Below are 19,393 nucleotides of genomic sequence, written 5' to 3'. Positions count from 1 at the left end.
TTTCAACAACAGTTTGCATAGTTACTTAAATATCTGAAACTGTAAAAGCACCTCTAGGTACCTGAAACCAGAATTTAATATTGAAAAGATACAAAAAAAAATTTTAAAATTTAATCTTTCTAATTTTTTTTTTTTGGACAGACTAAGTCGTAATTGTTACATTTATATCAAAATAAAATAACCATTAAAGCAATTATAGCCAACAATAATTACACAACAGAGAACCAAATTACTAGCCTGTTCCACCACCATGAGCAAGAAAATTAAATTACCATAAAATCTAGAAGAATTAATACAATTGAAACTCAGATGTGCCAAGCCAAGCAGTAGGGATCACAACATTTGGTGCTGCCATTTGGCAATGCATAGGAAGACCATATGCGAGCTCCATGTTTCAAGCACCACTCGCTGGAAGGTTTCTTTCGACGTTTGAAGGCATTAAGACGTTAAAAACCATCAGCAGGAGTTGGCATGATCATTCCTGAACAACATACATTGCTTCAAGCACCATTCGCTGGAAGACTTCGTTCGACATTTGAAGGCATTAAGACGTTAAAACCATCAGCAGCAGTTGATATGATCATTCCTGGGATCTGGGCATGCCAATGTAGCTCCTTCAAGTCCTTCTGGCCCTGTAACACAATTGGTATGAAAAACAGTAAGCACCAAAGCAGCAAAAAACCAACTTATGACACCCTTAGTGATATAACCTGATGGACGAATAAAAGCTGTGGAGGCAATTCCTCAGGAGCATCCACTTTATCATCTATTTGCGATTTAAATTCTGCCTCTTCTTCTTCATCCCTTTCTAGTGCCAGATCCCAAATTCTAAAATGGAAAGCACGACAGTGTCATATATTAAGCAAAAATAGACATTATATACCAGAAGTTATCAAGTTATTCTTACGTCAGCTGATGGTCAGCAGAAGAGACTGCCAGTACAGAATCCTCATGGGGACTCCATTCAATGGAAGTGATGGGGTGCTTATGGTGAGTAAAATGTGCCAACATAGGTTCACCATCCTGCCAAGAAATGGAATCAATATAAGTGTCGTAACAGAAAGCTTCTCCAGTCTATATCCATTACCTCGTAACTAAATTAGTAATACGTATACTTAGTGTTATTTGTTCCCAATGAGAAAAAAAAAAGTTATTGAATCAATATCAAAACCAATTGGTGCTTGCCACAAACTTTATCCTTACACATACGTAACTAATATGCCATTGATATCATTATTTAATTCTCACTCCACATTTTACAGCCCAGTGATAGAAGGTTCTAATCTGAGAATGCGCATAATGACATAATCAGTCACATACTAACCTACTTCTGTTCAGTTATAATGTGGCAACAAAAAGGAACATTAACAAGTCCTCAGCAGTGCCAACGTGGAGATTATGACCTATATGAGCAACTGGGTAAACATAATGTTGCAAATGCAATAATGAAGTAATCCCTTTTTTCACGTCCTTGGTCCATTCTACTATGGACGAAAGCTTGAACAGGAGCCATCTGAAATATTAGTGTATGGGCTACACAGGTTAATCACTGCTAAAAATGATAAGGTCGTCAAAAACTAGGGCATGTGACAAGGAAGGGCTTCAAGGTATTAGCCTATAGCCACTAGCACATCACTAAAAGAATAGCAGTGTGGTTCTACTCTTAAGTCAAAGCCTGTCCTAAATATTGGTTTCCCCCTCACCCATGCCCAACTATGACCAATTAATTCTAATGGTTGCCCAACATTTTGCTTTCACATTCACTCTCCTGCTCTCTCAAGAGTCAGGACTCTCACTTTCACTCACTCCCTTTTTTTTTGGCTCAAAAAGGCCCCTAAAAGTTGGTATTGGGAAAACAAAACAAAGTTGTGGTTCCCCTGGCACTTGCCATGAGTCAAGCACACCGGAAATGTAAATTTGGGCAACTCCATGGCACAATTATCATTCCTTCTCTCTTTCTAACTTCTTCCCTTGATGTTTATTACTTAATTTGTTTTTCTTCTCTCCTAACGAACAAATCATGATCAAAGGCTGAGCATAATTTTAACTCTATGCACCCAAAAAAAAAAAAAAAAAAAGTGAAAGAGAAATATGGGCATCCCAAACTCAAATGCCTGTCAAGAAGCAAGAACTTCAAAATCAGCCACTAGCAAGATACCTAGTGTGCACCAAACCTAGCACCAGAAGATACACTCAAGATCTCACCCAATCGAATCTCAATCTTATACATGATGGCTAATAGAAAAAAGGCACAATGAATCATAATTTAGCAAAGTCGTGCTGATGAGGGGGGGAAGGGGGGAGGATTTAAAAGTCAATTTATTTACAAGTACTAGCGCTGCAGTCAGCTCAGCCTATCTTTTGAAGGTGTGCCACGTCTAAATAGACCTTAAAAAATCAATCTGTTTTACGTGTAATACAGTTATACAGCTGGTCAAGACAGCCCAGCAAACTCAGTTGATCAGGCTCTCTAATGCTGCCTTGCCTAGATGCAGATTTTAGAACACTTTAGTGATCAGGCATGATCCGATATCACCAGCTTCAGCCAACTTTATATCCCAAAATGTTGCCCAATCAGATGCCTAGATCCAAACAGACTTTTGAGCCCAACCTGGCCATGATCAGCTCTAACCATACCATGACAGAGAGATATTGACATTTTCTTAACCTGTTTGCAATAAGCATAAAAAACCTCTAAACCATCAATCCACATATCTCCAATTCTCCATGCCCTTCCATGCAAGTTTAGCATCTTCTTAAACAAAAGAGGGCTACTTGGCTTGTTTGACTTGCTAATAATGTTTAGCTCTTTGTATCAAGTTGTTGACAGTATGGTAGTTTAAGATGTATGATAAACCAGCTTCAGAAAAGTTTTTAGAATTAGTTTCTTCAGTGTCTCATCAATGAAAACGCCGTTTACCAAACTTTTTTTTTCCAAATTGTTTTGACTACATTAGCCATCTATGAGCCAAATAATGACACAATATTTTCCAAACAACCCCATATTATTATAAAGATCATCTCTATCCCATAAGCAATATTCTAATCAGCCAAGGAAATCACTACTTCCAGGAAAGCTTTCATGGTGGCATCAAAGCATTCCCAATTGTGCGCGTGCGCGCAAACACACACACATAATATACATGTCCCACAGCATATTCTTTCTCAAATCACATTTCAGAACATTAATTTGTTTCATTAAAGTGACCTGTGATGCTCGATCATACTGTAAACTTTTCGAAGGTACATAACTATATGCCTAAATCAGATGTTTTTTAAAAAAAAAAAATGATGCAACTCATCACGAATGATAAAGAACTAAGCATAATAAACGTGAACTTTAAACAAATCATGTTCTTCATCCGTGCATACTGTATTCATTAAGCCTCACACCTAGACAATTAAGAGAAGCATTTAAGGCCATCCAATTGTAGACAAAGTAAAGATGCACTAAGTTATAGTTAAAGAAAATTTCAGGTCACATTTGTGATTGGCCTATCAGAAGCAAAACAGTGTACCTTAATCATTTTAAGATTGAAAATGGAAAACGACCCATCATCGCTACCTGATGCAAGCATATAGCTTTGTAACCTGATACCAAGAAAGAAAGTGTCAAATCAATCAAAGTATGCGGAGTGGTAAATAATGAATAAGATAACAACAGAGAGAGCAGAAATGTTTAACCTGTTCCATGAGATTACATTTACATCTGCATCATGGGCTTTAAAAGACATTGCAGGAGATTTCCCCAAACGAGTATCCCATATTGCAATGGTCTTATCAACAGAGGCAGAAGCAAATACACAGTCCTCACCAGGACTCCACTGTACAGAAACACATCAAAACAGGAATGAACAAAACAACATTCTACACAATAATGCCTTTCAATATCCTCTCCATACCAGTAGAAAATCAAAGTTCTTGAATATACAGCTGAACTCCTGCCTAAAACAGTATCATTTGAAAAATACAAAAGTGTACCTGCAGATCTTCCACGCTACCAGTGTGTCCAACAAATGGATTCTTATCAACATTCCATTTTGTTCCAGATGCGGGTTCCCACAAATAAATAGAATTTTGACAATCACCTTCACGTGCAAATAAGCAACACATGGCACTTACTCGTATCAGCAATAAATCATTAAAGAATCGTCAACGAAAGAATGAATGTCATCTCACCAGTTACAAGTTTCCCAGGTTCAAGGGGGCTCCAATCCATGGCATATCCTTCATCTTTATGTCTGAACATACTCAACGGGGCCTGATTAGCCACAGAAGTTCCACCGCGATTGGTGTCTGTTGATTCAGCTAAGAAATTGAGATGAGCACTAAAGTCCCAAACCTGTAGACAAGATTCCCAACTGGTGAGCAAGACACAAGATAAGCAGGGTGGCCATGGGTGTACACCTCAGTATACCAACGTAAAAAATCTACATGATTATAGTGCATAGGAACCCTAGGAAAAGGTGGCTTAATGCCAATATATGCAAGTAAGATCAAATCCTAGTCAAATACCCTTAATACTGACCTGCACAAAACCTGTATCCCCCCAAGTTGCACAAATGTGGGGACTTTGTGGCATGGATCGAATTCGATTAATGCATCCTTGATGAGCCACCCTGCGCAACTGCAAAATTTTCAAAACACTCGGTAAAATCTCGTGAATATATAAATGAAATGGCTCTTTGATTATATGTAATCTCTATCTCCGCTGCATAAACATCGCAAAAAAAGTAGACCAAGCCCATGAAGCTGAAATCAAATGCAAATGAGTTCTTGCCTGCAGTATAGGTTGTTTTGATCCATTTTCATCCTCGTCATCATCTTCATCACTGTCACTATCACTTTCCATGTCTGAGCCATCCGCAGCTTTTTTAGGTACTAACTCGCGCTTTTTTCCAGAAATGTTTGATAGCTTGAATATTTCAATAGAATTCAATGATGGTTTGTCTGCCTGCAAAAGAATAATTTTCAATTTAGTTAAAAAAAGCATGGGACCTTAAGCCTGAATATGGAAAAGATAATTGAAAGGTCACAACTTTATGAAAGGAACAGAACATTCACAGCAACCATTAATTTATACAAGATGATGCCTTCACCATGTAAACCAACACAGATTTTACGTTAAGTAACTGATAACAGTTATAAACATTTTATAGAACTCACCTGAGTTCCGGCGACAACATAGACAGTATGAGGAAATTCAGTTCGAACCAATCCTAGAGTATCTTGAATAATATCAAAACTGCAATATTAATCACAAGAAAGAACCAATGAAGGCCTTAATAAAAATTTAAATACAAGTATAAAGACCTCAAAAACACGAAAAACACCCTCCACTAAACGAAGATTAGAAGCAATATTAACTAACATGCTAAGGATTTACAGCACCCAAAATCAGTGAAATGAATTAACATAAATCTTCAACAACCCAAAAACCAATACATATTACAACATTGTCAAATAAATATACAACTTTTTTCATTTTCCAAATAAATTTGTGCAATAAACCATGAAAAAATTGAGAGAAGAGAAAACCTTAAACAAGGCCAACCCATATGGAAGGCATGATAAGAATTGTAAGCAGAAGGGTCCCACTGAAGCTCTTCATCTTCTCCGACAGTATCGACACCTGGTTGCCATACTCGTGCCGGCGGCATCGAAGATGATGATGCCTCTGAATTATTTGAACCCTAAAAACAATACAGAAGCATAATTAATTAATGACCAAAAAAAAAAAAAAAAGTAATCGTTTTAGGAAAGAGAAGAAGAGGGGAAGATTGAATAACCTTGGTCTTCTTTTTAGCTTTCTTGGGTTTTTTAATGCTTCGAGCCATTGATTTAGATGTTCAAGCTTCAACAATGGCTGCCGCTGCTATTGAAGAGAGTGAAAAGAGAGAGGAAAGGAATGTCTGCAAATTGAATTGGTGATATTCTTGGGGTTTAGGGTTTATGTGAAAAGGTAATAAGCTTAATTTAACCTTTTTTTTTTGGTTAAGTAAGGTTAAAAAAAAAAAAAAAAAAAACTACATATAGGGATGTCAGTGGGGCGGGTCAAGTAGGAGACTCGCCCCAATGATGCGGGGATGGGTCTTGGTTTGGCGGGTGGTGAGACGGGGATAGGGATAAAAACCATACCCGCCATGGGTGATGGGGCAGGGGTGGATTTTAAGTTGTACCATCCCCATCCGGCCTCGCCCCACCCGCCCCACTTCGTACTAGCTCTATCCCCACCTCATACCCACATCTATATTTTTTAAAAAACAAAATTATACTTCGTACTACACTTATATTATAAACAAAAACGTGTGTAATATGTTTTTATTATTGTAATCCGTATTAATTATGTTGGATTGTGTATTTAAGAGGCGGAGATTAGGTGGGTCTTTGGTGGGGATTAGGTGGGGATGAATATCCAAGTGGGGGTGGGGCCGGGATGGGGATGATTTTTGGACCCGCGCGCGGGGATGGGGATGAGAATACCAACATCTGCCCCGTCCCGCCTCCATTGACATCCCTACCTACATAAAAACATTAAATTTGCACTTGAAAATCGTATAAAGTTAGAAATCATGAAAATATAAATACTAGTTACACTGATTTATGCGTGGTTTTGTCATAAATTCTTAATTTTATACAATTTCCAAAAGTGTATTTGATGCTTATAGCTCTTATGGCTACATATATCATTACCGAAAAAAAAAATTGTCACATAATAAGATTTGTTTTTTTCTTAAAGTAATCATCAAAGGCTCGCTAGTCCGGTTCTAAAAAAATTCGAGTTTTGGGCAAGCCTAAATGCAATTTTATTTCAAAATCCAAACCCTTCCTGAAAGAAGTTCATTTTAACCCAATAACCAGACACTAATTTATGGGTTCGAGCACAAGATTTTATGCATGAGCCCGATCTAACCCAATTTTTTCATCACTTCTAATTTTATATATATATATATATATATATATATATATATATATATATATATAGGGGAGGGATCCGGTAAGAACCCCTCCTTATGTAAGAACCCTAGTTATATAAGAACCCATCTCATCCGTAGGATTAGATTAGGATGAGCGGTCAAGATTAAAACAAAAAAAAAACTCCCCCAAAACCCTCCCCAAACGTTCATACTTTTCTCTCTCCTCAAACTTTCAATCCTCTTTACTTTCTCTCTCCTCAAATCTCAAAATCTAGCCCAAATTGCTGCAAAACAACCTAAATTGCTCAAATAAGGTACGTTTTTCTTTGATTTTGTTCTAGTTTTATGAATTTCACATGATATTCAAGTCGATTTTGTGCTTTCAATCGCATGATGTTTGCAAATTGGCGATTTTGATTTTTGCGATTTGATTTTCATGAATTTTGCATGAGTTAAAGCCGATTTTGTATGTTTTTCTTTTCGATTTTGTTTAAATTTCTATGAAATTAGCATGATGTTCAAGTGGATTTTGTTTTTCTTTTCGATTTTTTTGAGTTCGATTTTTGAAAATTTAGGGCTCGAATTTAGGGTTCGATTTTTGCGGCTTTAGTGTTCGAATTTAGGGTTCAATTTTAGTTCGATTTTTGTTCGATTATTTTGTTCGATTTTTGCTCGATTTTAGTTTGATTTTTGCTTGATTTTAGTTCGATTTTGCTAATATTTTGATTTTTGTTCGATTTTGTTCGATTTAATTAGTTCAATTTATGTTCGAATTATTTTGTTCGATTTTTGTTGTTTGTTTTCTGTCAATTTCGAACAGGCTTGTATAATGTTCTAGACTTTTTTTTTTTTTTTTAAATTATGTTCTAAACTCATTCTATTATGTTCTATGTTTAAATTAATGGATAATGTTCTAAACTCTTTTTTTAAAAAAATTATGTTCTAAACTCATTCTATTATGTCTACGTTTAAATTAATGGATACCCGACAACATAATCATAATGGAGGTGGATCTTTGATTTTTACGATATATAATTCCACGTTTTAAAAGCATTGCTAAATGCTGCTGAATTATTCAATGGGAAAATGTACCGAAGAAAATTCAATAATAGAGCATCTAGAACAGAGACAACATAAAATCAGTTATCATCCCGACCCATCGCTGTCAATTCGTTCATAATACGATGTGACATTACAATCAAAGAGGAATCATAAAAAAGGCGTAAAATTAGAATGCTGTCAAAATTTTGATCAATTATACTAGAATGTTTGGTTTTGATAGTTCATTATTAGAGTTCATATGAGATTGCAAATAATATGAAGCATTTGCTGGTAGTTGCACAAATTTAGTCATTTAGGTTAGTTCATGTAAAAATAAGAGTATTATAGTAAGATATTAGGTTAGCACTTGCAGTAGATAAATTTGCATAATATTTTATAGGAATGGAATCACTGGATGAACATCCAACTGTATATTTTCCTCTGTCAGACAGATGTAATTTACTTGATAACACTTCCTAGTAGTACTGTAGTAGTTGTGTTGGGTAATGTGTGAGCTATGGTGGTTGTTTTAGCAATAATGGAGGCATTTGAGTTTCTACATGTGATCGTTTTCCTCTACTTCTATGGGAGGGTAGTGTGTTGATCTATATCAAAAACCTATTAGCTCAAGTGGTAGAGCACTATGCAAACTGCATAGATGATGTAGGTTCGAATCCTACATAGGCTATATTTATAAATAACTATATAAAAAAAACTTAATCATCGTTCTTTCCTTAGAATAAATTTAGAAAAAATTAGATCATAATTCATAATGTTATAATTTAGAACATAAGAAATAATTTTAGAATATAGGGAAAAAAAATTAGAACATAGGCTCAAAAGATAGGTTTAGAACATATAAAGAATTGAAATTTAGAACATGGACGAAAAAACTAAGAATATAGGAAATGATTTTAGAGCATAGGGGAAAAAAATTAGAACATAGGCTCACAATATAAGTTTAGAACATAGGAAAAAGTTTAGAACATAGATTAAAAAAAAAAATTTAGAACATGAAAATGTAAAATTGAACATAAATCGAAAATCAAGCATAAATCTAAATTTAGAACATAGAAAAAAAAAATTAGAACATAGGGAATAAATTTAGAACATAGGCTCAAAATATAGGTTTAGAACATAGAAAGAAATTTAGAACATACACGAAAAACTAAGAATATAGGAAATGATTTTAGAGCATAGGGGAAAAAATTAGAACATAGGCTCACAATATAAGTTTAGAACATATGCAAAAGTTTAGAACATAGACAAATTTTTTTGAACATAGACAAAAAATTTAGAACATGGAAATATAAAATCGAACATAAATCGAAAATCAAGCTTTTTATGTTCTAACTTTTTTCTGCTTATGTTCTAAATTTTTGTTTGCTTATGTTCTAAATTTTTTCTGCTTATGTTCTAAAAATTTTCCTATGTTCTAAATTTTTATTCTATGTTCTAAATACAAACTCTTCAAAATTACAGAAATGCCATTACTAAGGGATCATTTTAGATGGTTGGATCAAAACAAATGAAGGGTTGAGATTGGTTCTTATATAAAATTGGGTTCTTATATAGAGGAGGGTTCTTACATGAGCCTTCCTCTATATATATATATATATATATATATATATATATATATATATATATATATATATATATATATATATATATATAATTTTTTACTTTAATTCTTTGCCACAGTCTTAAGTTCATGATACTTTAGAAGGTCCAAATAAAGTTTGTTTTGATCGTAACATTTTGTCCGAGTCCCTCTATAGACTCAACTCAATAAAATACTAAAATGACCATAATGCCCTCAGAATAAATCCTAGACCAAGAATATTCAAGAATCATGCTCAATACATATCCCAAGAAACCCTAATATGGCCCAATAGTGTCTAACACGGCCTAGAACCTTAATCCGAACTCTAATCACTCGGTTAGTTCTCTTCTGCAAATACTGGTCAACACAGATTAGTTGGGTTATTAATTTTCTCCACACTCTCTCTCCAAACGATTAACTGACTTGAGATTTGGAGGGGCTTTCTCGAGAACACCTCGAGGAAGTTTCCCTTCTTTGTTTTGCAGGATTCAATTTGACCAAGTAAGCTCCCCCAAACTCAAATCTCGATATTCTTTTGCAGAAACAATTGGTATCGTCTATGGGGAATATTGTCCACAAAAGTCACAGTAACCACTCATCAAACTAATAACACTCATCGTCAGTCACGCCCACCTGTAACCACAAAACAATTAGCAATCCAATCGGGAGGATACAAGGAGATAACAAGGAGGTAGAACAACTCGTCAATGAAGAGAATTGAAACCTATCATCAGGAAAGATCTAGAAAAGTTGATCGAACAATTTCAACACACCCTCCAAGAAACCATCAAGGAGATAACTGAAACAATGAAGAACAATCAAGGGAGGCCTTCTAACAATCCATCGAACACATTGGGGAAAAAGCAGGTTCGAGTAAGATAAGTTATGCACTAATTTATCGTGAGGCTTTGAACGTTACCCCTAGAAGTTTAGAACAACTAAAATTTTACTTAAACTATAAATTCACCCTTGTAATCTACTGTAAATTTTACTTAAAAAGTATAAATTCACTCTTGTAATCTGTATCATCAAATGGTATCGGTCCTATCAAATATAAAATGAGTGACCATTGGCTAACATCATGCCAAAGATACGGACTTCATGAAGAGTAATGTGTCTGCACTAAAATTTGGGCATTGAAAAAACACAAATCATTTGCAGACTACACCAAACCAGACAAAAGCGTAAGCTTTGTATCATCGTATGTTGCTGCCAAATACTCCATGCACAATATAGCATCAACTTATGTTAAACCATAGAAATTACGTTCACGGGCAAAGTGCCAATATGATCTAACTAGCATTTTAAAAAACGATGTCAGAATTCAGAACACAAGGATGAGAGCGTTTCTGATTATAAATTGGTTTAGCATTAATCTATCGCTCAGCAAATAACATTTCCAGCAGCATTGATGTCCAGGCATTGGCAGAGGTTTTCCAAATAATTGAACCTCACTGCCATAATCAAAACATAATTAATAATACATCACTGTGCAATTAAATTGCTGCCACCTTGTTTTTCCAGTGACACTTTAAAACCATCTCCCAGGCATCAGAGATTCTCTACCAGGCCAAACTATTCAGCAAACTAATAATTCGTCAAGGTCATAAACACCAAAGAATCACACTACATATAAGAGGCAGTAAGCTGTCATTCTGAATCAGGTGAACCCCCAGGAACCAACTGCATCACCCAACAACATCAGTTAAGAAATATTTCTAGTCCTTGTTAAATAATTTTTCATAATAGAGACCAATCAATCAGCTTACTTACAATTGCAATATTGTTTCCATTAAGCAGAATCTGATCAAGTTTTGTGATTCTTCGCCCTTCAGCAGTAATTTCACTGTCATATAGTTGCAAGATCAGATAATGAAGGTATAAATCAGCAGTGATACCAAGTTATATATAGATTTTGAAATCAGATACTTGGCTCTACCATGCACTAAAAAAGAACCACAACCATACAGCTCAAATGATGATAGGAGAAAATTCAGAATTCAAGAGAAACCCAAAGCAAATGATCTGATATAGAACCAAAAAGGTTCAGTTAGATTAATTGAGCAAAATATCTAAAATTAATTTGTTTCTCTAGAACCACATTAGTGATCTTTATACCATATTTCAGAGAATCTAAGATGTTACATGTAATTAACCATATATATTGAACTCTAAGAATTACTGGCATAACCTTCCCTCAATAATCAGCTAATAACCAGCACAAATCACTTTCCAGTCACTTTTACGCACTAAAGCAATTTAAGCGGACAGGTTCACTCACCTCCTACCTAAAGAATCACAACATTGTCCAGGCTCCAGCCAGGCAAAGGTATCAACCGCCTAACTTGCAATCAGAACTAACCAAAACAAATTGTATAATTGATTCCTCAACCTTTCACAAAGGAATTACATTTAATACTCACCCTAGAACCAACCCACGTCAAAATAGTAAGCAGAAAAGAGGGAATACCATTGTTAAAATACAACAAGTGTTAAACCTTAAACTAATATTTTCTCACCAAATCAGCTGTGACTGTGTGAACCACCTTTTTCACCAAAGACCCTTCCAAGCAAAAACACATTATGTGAGCAAACATTACCTTATTAACCTTTGAACATAATTTTCTAGAAGTCATCTTATATGAATTAATTAACCCTTATCCAACCTTATCAAATAATTGAAAATAAGACTAGACCTACACCTCTATCGCTCATCAATGTCTCTTCGATTACTATGTTCATACTACCTCCGTTACAGGTTATGTGCAACGATTTGACATAAAGCACAGCGAGAAAATGTCTAATCGTTGCACATAACCTGTAACGGAGGTAGTACTTTAAATCAAAGAATCATTGCTCTATTCGCACAAAGGTACAAACAAAATATAAATGGTTTACTTAGGGTTTTAAGGATTATGACAGACCAAAATTCTCTTAATCATGACATGTCATACTGTAATGTGAGGTTCATGCTAAGTCATAGGGTTAGACAGCAATTCTATTAACTCCTTTAGCTGTCTACACACTTACATAGAAAACTTGAAATTTCAGATGGGGGACTTAAAACATTTAAAAAAATAAAAGGAAAAAAAAAAAAATTAAATAGTTGCTTAACATCCAGCTTTAATAATCCCAAAACACATTCTTGATTTCTAGTTGGTCTTAGTATCCAAAAATTGACATTAAAGGACACAACTTTTATCCTTTTGTCCTTTCCACGATTTCTTTTCAGCATACATTACCATATATTAACTGTGAAGAATCAAAGTGGCGTACAAGGAATTCATTTTGTACATAAATGAAGCATTATAAGTGGTGTCCCAATCATAAGATTCATTTAAAAACATTTTACAAGTTGATTAACTTGAGACTACCTATAGAGGATCAGCTAACTCAGCTAACCAAAGCATTTTAAATGAATTAGCGATAAGTATATTCATCCAACCCACAAACTCTGCAGATACAGTGTTAACTTTTGAATCCAGTCCTTCAAACAGGTAAAGTGAAGCAATAGGAAAATTTGTTCAAAAGGACCACTGAAGTGGCCTCTTTTGTTCAAAAGGACCTATTAAGGAAAAAGTTATTTAAAAGGACCACAAAAGACAATTTGGGTTGTTAAGGAGGACCAAAGCCGATTTTCAGGCAAGTCAACGCCGGACTCCGGCGTTGACCATCACGTGCCAAGCACGTGACTCATTAATTTCACCAAAATTTAATTTTGTTTCCTTTTTCCATATTTTCTCTAATTTTCCAATTAACCCCAATTTAACCCTTTTCAATTTCATTCTCTCTCCTCCTTTCTTTCTCTATACTCATCTTGTTTGCCATTGTTAGTGAGGTCAAAGCATCAAGTTAAATGGTTAATGAAATTAACTTCACCACAAGTAGCAAATAAGCACAACATTAACCCACAACATGCTAACCCTCCTCCTACTTCACCACCGGCAACAACCAGGCCACAGCTCCAACACACCTCCGCACCTCCACCAAACAGCCCAAACAAATACCTAACGAACCCACAACCACCTAAACCCACAATGCTTACCTTGTGCGAATTATCCTCAATTGTAGAGTGGATGAATTCGTTTGGAAATAAATGCGAATTACGGGTAGAATATAATCAAAGGTTACAGAAATGAGGAGAGAGAATGAAGGGAAAAAGGGAAAAATGGGGGGAAATTGTGGAAAAAGGAAAAAACAAATTTGGTTTATGGTTTAGATTCATGGTTTATGCTATGAGGAGTGAGAAAGAAGAAGAAAGGGAAAAATTGGGGGTAAAGGGGAAATTTGGGGGGAATTGGTGGAAAGAGGGAAAAAAAAAAGGGAAAATAAAAATTTGGCCACAAAATAATGAAGCATGTGCTTGGCACGTGATAGTCAACGCCGGATTCCGGCGTTGGCTTGCCTGAAAATCGGCTTTGGTCCTTCTCAACAACTCAAACCGTCTTTTGTGGTCCTTTTAAAGGACTTTTTCCTTAATAGGTCCTTTTGAACAAAAGAGGCTACTTCAGTGATCCTTTTGAACAAATTTTCCGAAACAATAATGTGCAAGTCTGCTAGCATCCTTGAAACAAACTATTTAATAACATGACCATAATTACTTAATAATCAAAACTATCACAAAACAAGACATATTCATATTACATGGTATGCCATTCAACCAGAGCTATGCCATACTGCAAGAAGTAGGGGGTCCTCCCTACATATCAATATAAGTTGTCTTAAAGACTAGGCACAAAGTAAGGAATTGTTATTGTATTGGTACATAGAGTCAAGTATTGCATTGGAAATTAAATTGACTCCGCAATAGCACCATGATACTTCAAGTGACATAGAAATATGAAAGAGTAAGGCCTTGTGTAGTTCACCTTATTTTTACTTATTTCAAAAAAAAAAAAAAAAAAAAAAGTTCAGATTAGTCAGAAAAAATAAGTTCATATCGGTCAGAAAAAATAAGTTCAGATTAGATCATCGTTTTATGTGCAGTTTTTTATTGCTAAATATCTTTAATTTCGTGATGAAAAAAATTCTGAAAATCACATATTAATAAAAGTACACATTATTACGAATCTAACAAGATCCCACTTGATTTTTTTATTTTTTTTCCGTATAGATTATCGTATGTTTAAGGTCAAAGTTTGGTCAAATTTGACATTCATATCAGATAAGTTCAGATAAGCAAATATAAGGCAAACTTAACAGGCCTTAGACAGCTAGTCCATAGCATGGAAAGAGGAAATTATATTAATCATGCTTAAATGATCAAGTGATCAGATAACATAAAAAAGAAATTATAAAGTGGAATGTAGATGCACAGCAAGAACCCGTGGAAACCACATATTCTTAAATCTAGACGGGTAGATTGTCTAAAACCTTGAAATACTTAATTTAAGCACACTCTAATCCATTTTCCAGTACGTATCCTCCATACCTAACTGCGAAACCACACAAAGTAGATGATAGGTGAACACAATTAAATGCTATAAGTAGTCTTGTAATGGAAATCATGGTATAGATATAAGAAGTGTTGGGTTCATAGAGTTGAAATACCAGTTTCTACCAAACTTCACTTAAAAGAGTCCACTAGATTCAGCTAGTTAACTTGTACTTAATGCAGCTTGATACAGCTGCAATAGCTTTTACCAAAAGAACTACAGCAAAAAACAATTTTATTCCTTAAGGTATCATTAAAACCAACAAAATTCTCCGGGAAATTACCTAAAACAATACATTCTATCGCCCACAGTAATAAATACTACCTCCGTTAACAGTTATTTGCAACATTTACCAGCAAACTATTATTTGCAACAAAACCATTTTTTTCCTAATATAGTAACTTTTTTTTTGGTAAAATGACCAAAATATCCTCATCTAAAAATTATTAACACATAATACTACACATAATTACAAATTATTATAACTCCAATCTAACTCAATTATCTAAACTTTTATCCCAAAAAAATCTGAATCACCCCTAATTTCATTTCCCCGCCATCTCTCTCCTCCATCTTCATCTTCTTCCTTCTTCATCTCTTATTATTATCTTCATTTCTCACCTTCATTTCTACTTATTTCGTGGGTGAGATTAGAAGATCTGGTTTTTGAGTGGGTTAATTTAGATCTAGTTTGTGTGGGTGTTAGTGGTTCGTGGGTGCTGGTGGTTCGTGGGTATTTCGTGGGTGCTGGTGGTTGTGGGTATTGGTGGTTCGTGTGTGGGTGTTAGTGGGTTGTGGGTGGGTGTTGGTGGTTCGTGGGTGCTGGTGGCTTTCGTGGGTGGTTCCTGGCTAGCTATTTTGTGGGTTTTGGTGGTTTAGGTGGCTGTTTCGTGGGTGGGTTTGGGTTTCGAATCTGGTGGGTTTTGGCCTTTAGGGTGGTTTTTGTGGTTCTCGGGTGGATTTCGGTGGTTTGTGGGCGGTTTCGGTGAGTTGTGGGTGGCGTCGGTGGTCGTTCATGGGTTTACGGTGGCATGGGTGGTGGTTCTGGGCGGCATGTGGTGTTCTGGTTTGATTGCAATTGCTTTTTTTTAAAAAAAAATTTGATTAATAATTACTTACATGTGCATAACTTTCAATAATCATGTTTAAGAAGTTTTGCCTAGGAATCCGCGCATACCCCCTTTGTTGCAAATAACTGTTAACGGAGGTAGTATCTATGTATAATCCTTCCATGGCAGGCTTTTTTTTCCCATTGAAATTTCAATAATGAATTAAATTAAACCCACTATAGTATTGGCCTATAAAGGATTTGATTCCAAAGTTATTGGCCAACCCACTGACACTATTACAATAAATCTCAATCACCAACATGATGCTTCTTGACTTGCGTCTCACATCAAGTTGCCATTTGTAGAACAGTCCACACTAAACCACTAATTCACCGTGTCTTGCACTAAACTCCAAGCAGGTTCAAATTTCCTGCATCCCCTACTGTCAATGTGACAGGAACCGTCAAGAATGAAATCTTAGTACCTTTCATAAAGGGTGTCTTAACTACAATGACACCCACAATACAGTCCCTTAAAGAAGTTTAACAAGGCTTTAAAATTAGCCATATTGATCCTCTTTAGAAAATGTTCAGAAGGTAAAATAAATGGATCTCGAAACAAAGAGTAGGAGGTAAAAACCCCTGAAAGCCAGACATCAAGATCTCCATGACTTAAAAATTCATGGCACAATGAAACCCGACTTTTTTAAGCCTCCTTGTAGACAACAATACTTGGGAAGCAAATATTTTAAATAGCAGATGAGTCTCTCAGAACAAGGCCCTGCATCTAAAAGAAAAAGGGGAAAGTTTGAGAGAAGGAAGATTCAAAAATCTACCCCACTAACAACCATAGAATAAAAACTCCCCTGTTACGTCGCAATACGGCCGAGACATAATAGATTTGAAGGCCACCGTTACAAGATTTCCCTTTTTTTTTTTTTGGCCGATACGGTCATACGGCTGATACACTGCTGTAGCGCCCAAAAATTAGATTAACTCCGTGACTCAGTATATTTTTGTGGGAAACTCCTCATTAAAGAGTACAAGTTTGGAAGGAGAAATCATAGTGGCATGCAGTTGATTATAAGAATAATTTGATGTCTTCGGGAAGGTGAAAGAAAGGGAAAGATAAGAAGATAAAAAAACAATATTTTATTTAACAGACACGCCCAGAATAAGAAACGGAAAGTTTAACTGGAGACAAACATGTTGTTGGGACATGAAACTTTTAATGGGGTAAACTGGCGGACGGAATAGCTCAATACAGGAAAAAAAAACTCTTAAATTACAGGAGCTGGTAAACAACTAAACAAACTTTGATTTACTGTTCCCTAAAGCCAAAATCACTCCTATAAATCCCTTAACTCTAGAAATCATGGTTATCAAAAAATGCAAAAATCAACAATGTTAACATAATCTCATCCCGAATATTAGGCATCACGCATAAGCCACAACCAGACTAAATCACCCAACATTTGAAGACTTTCCTGGATCTTTTCCCTTGCCGTGTAAATCTCAATCTCTAACCCAAGCCAAATTTCCTAAATTTCGAGAAACCCCAACGTAAAATCATCTCAATACCCAAAAATGTCCGATTTCATATATTTCTGTACAAACCCAATAGACAAAAGACACAGCTACAATAAGGGTCACAGCAAAAAACCTAAACCCAAGCATTAGCTCAATTGCTACATATTATGAGTAATACAATACTTAAAACCCTAAACCTTAAATTGCAGCATATTATGAGTAAGTTGCAACATTAAACAGTAATTCAATACACAAAGGATAAATGCTAAAACCCTAAACCCAAGCATTAGCTCAATTGCTACATATTACGAGTAGTACAATACTTAAACGCTAAAACCCTAAACCTTAAATTGCAGCATATTATGAGTAAATTGCAACATATAAACAGTAATTCAATACACAAAGGATAAATGCTAAAACCCTAAACCCAAAATTGAAAGAAAACAAGAAAAAGAGGAGAGAGAAAGCATACTATTCAGTAACATCTTCAAGGACCATGTTGACATAAACATCAAAACCTCGAAGAGTACCAACAAGCTCCTTATCCCCCTTCATAATCACCCAAATCTTGGAACCTATGCATCTGTCAATCAGCTCTGCCAATATTCAATTTCAACACCAAAAATTAATAATAAATTCAATTGAATTCGAATCGAAGAAATTAGAGATTATTGAAAGAAGAACAGAAGAACCTGAAGGAAGGAGTTGGGAAGGATTGTTTGACGACATTGGAGTTAATATCGTAGCTTACAGAGGAGAGAGAGAGAGAAAACTGGGGGAAATGGGAGGAATACTGTCACTTCGACTAGCTTCAACTGTTAAACTTAAACCACCGAGAAGTGATGCACTTAAATACCGGTAAATACAAGTTGCTCCGAGATTTTCATAAAATGTTAATCTCAGGGCTAAAATCGTCAAGATAGTATAAAATTGAGGGGTGAAATAGTCATTACATCATTAACTTACACTAACACTAACGGAGCAACTGTAACGTGGAATTTCACGAAAACAGTTAGCTGAGAAATCAAAACCATAGGAGCGAGAAGGCGAGGGCGATACTAGAATCTTCTTCGTGGTGGATGATTTCTGCTTCCTTCCACTGATTCTGAGCTCGCAATGTTGTGAACATTTTGTTGTTAGGTGACTATATCGAAACCCGTGCTTGATTTGTGCTAAAGGCGTTCGTTGTGCTTCCGCTGAGCTAGTAGTTCGTCGCTTTTGAGGTATGTACTTATGACTATTAAGGGATGTAGTGTTGGATGAACTTTTATGTCAATCTGTTGTTTTAATTCTATTCAATTGTTGAATTTCTCCGTTGGTTTGCTCAATTTATCTACGCCTCAATTGAGGAAATGCTCAATAGCTAAATTTCTGAAATGCTCTATTGTTGAATTGTTCTATTTATGAAATGTTGTATTGCTGAATTTCTGAAATGCTCTATTGATGAATTTCTGAAATTTTGTATTGCTGAATTTCTGAAATGCTCTATTGATGAATTTCTGAAATGCTCTATTGATGAATTTCTGAAATGCTGTATTGCTGAATTTCTGAAATGATCTATTGATGAATTTCTAAAATGCTCTATTGCTGAATTTCTGAAATGATCTATTGATGAATTTCTGAAATGCTCTATTGCTGATTTTGCTGATTTTCTGAAATGGTCTATAGCTGAATTTCTGAAATGTTCTATTGAATGCATTACACACCTTATATGTTAAAACACTTTCAGGGGTCTGAATATTGGCCCAATTGGGGAAGAGGTCTCTCCCATTGGTGTAAGGGAATACAACTCTGTTTAATAATATACGACCAAATGGAG

At 35.4% G+C, this 19,393-nt stretch overlaps 2 protein-coding genes across 2 annotated transcripts; both read right to left on the bottom strand.

Annotated features, from left to right (window-relative positions):
- Positions 1-153: 153 nt before the first annotated feature.
- On the bottom strand, positions 154-5,949 carry LOC145634595 (protein HEAT STRESS TOLERANT DWD 1-like). The gene is made up of 12 exons (XM_081686012.1): positions 5,790-5,949; positions 5,539-5,693; positions 5,167-5,245; positions 4,781-4,954; positions 4,529-4,627; positions 4,180-4,342; positions 3,982-4,088; positions 3,685-3,824; positions 3,519-3,591; positions 908-1,023; positions 711-828; positions 154-632 (listed from the first exon to the last, which is right to left on the bottom strand). The coding sequence occupies exons 1-12, from the start codon at positions 5,835-5,837 to the stop codon at positions 501-503; spliced, it is 1,404 nt and encodes a 467-aa protein (XP_081542138.1). The 5' UTR covers positions 5,838-5,949; the 3' UTR covers positions 154-500.
- A 4,958-nt stretch (positions 5,950-10,907) lies between these two features.
- Positions 10,908-18,422, bottom strand: LOC145634594 (sm-like protein LSM5). The gene is made up of 4 exons (XM_081686011.1): positions 18,267-18,422; positions 18,047-18,170; positions 11,335-11,407; positions 10,908-11,244 (listed from the first exon to the last, which is right to left on the bottom strand). Exons 1-4 carry the CDS (start codon positions 18,301-18,303, stop codon positions 11,212-11,214), a joined length of 267 nt encoding a protein of 88 aa, XP_081542137.1. The 5' UTR covers positions 18,304-18,422; the 3' UTR covers positions 10,908-11,211.
- Positions 18,423-19,393: the final 971 nt, after the last annotated feature.

This window comes from Chenopodium album, chromosome 6 (genome assembly GCF_948465745.1).
Source record: "Chenopodium album chromosome 6, dcCheAlbu1.1, whole genome shotgun sequence".
Taxonomy (NCBI): Eukaryota; Viridiplantae; Streptophyta; class Magnoliopsida; order Caryophyllales; family Amaranthaceae; genus Chenopodium; species Chenopodium album.
The sequence above is the reverse complement of the archived record's forward strand: the minus strand, read 5'-3'. Positions and strand labels throughout refer to the sequence as shown.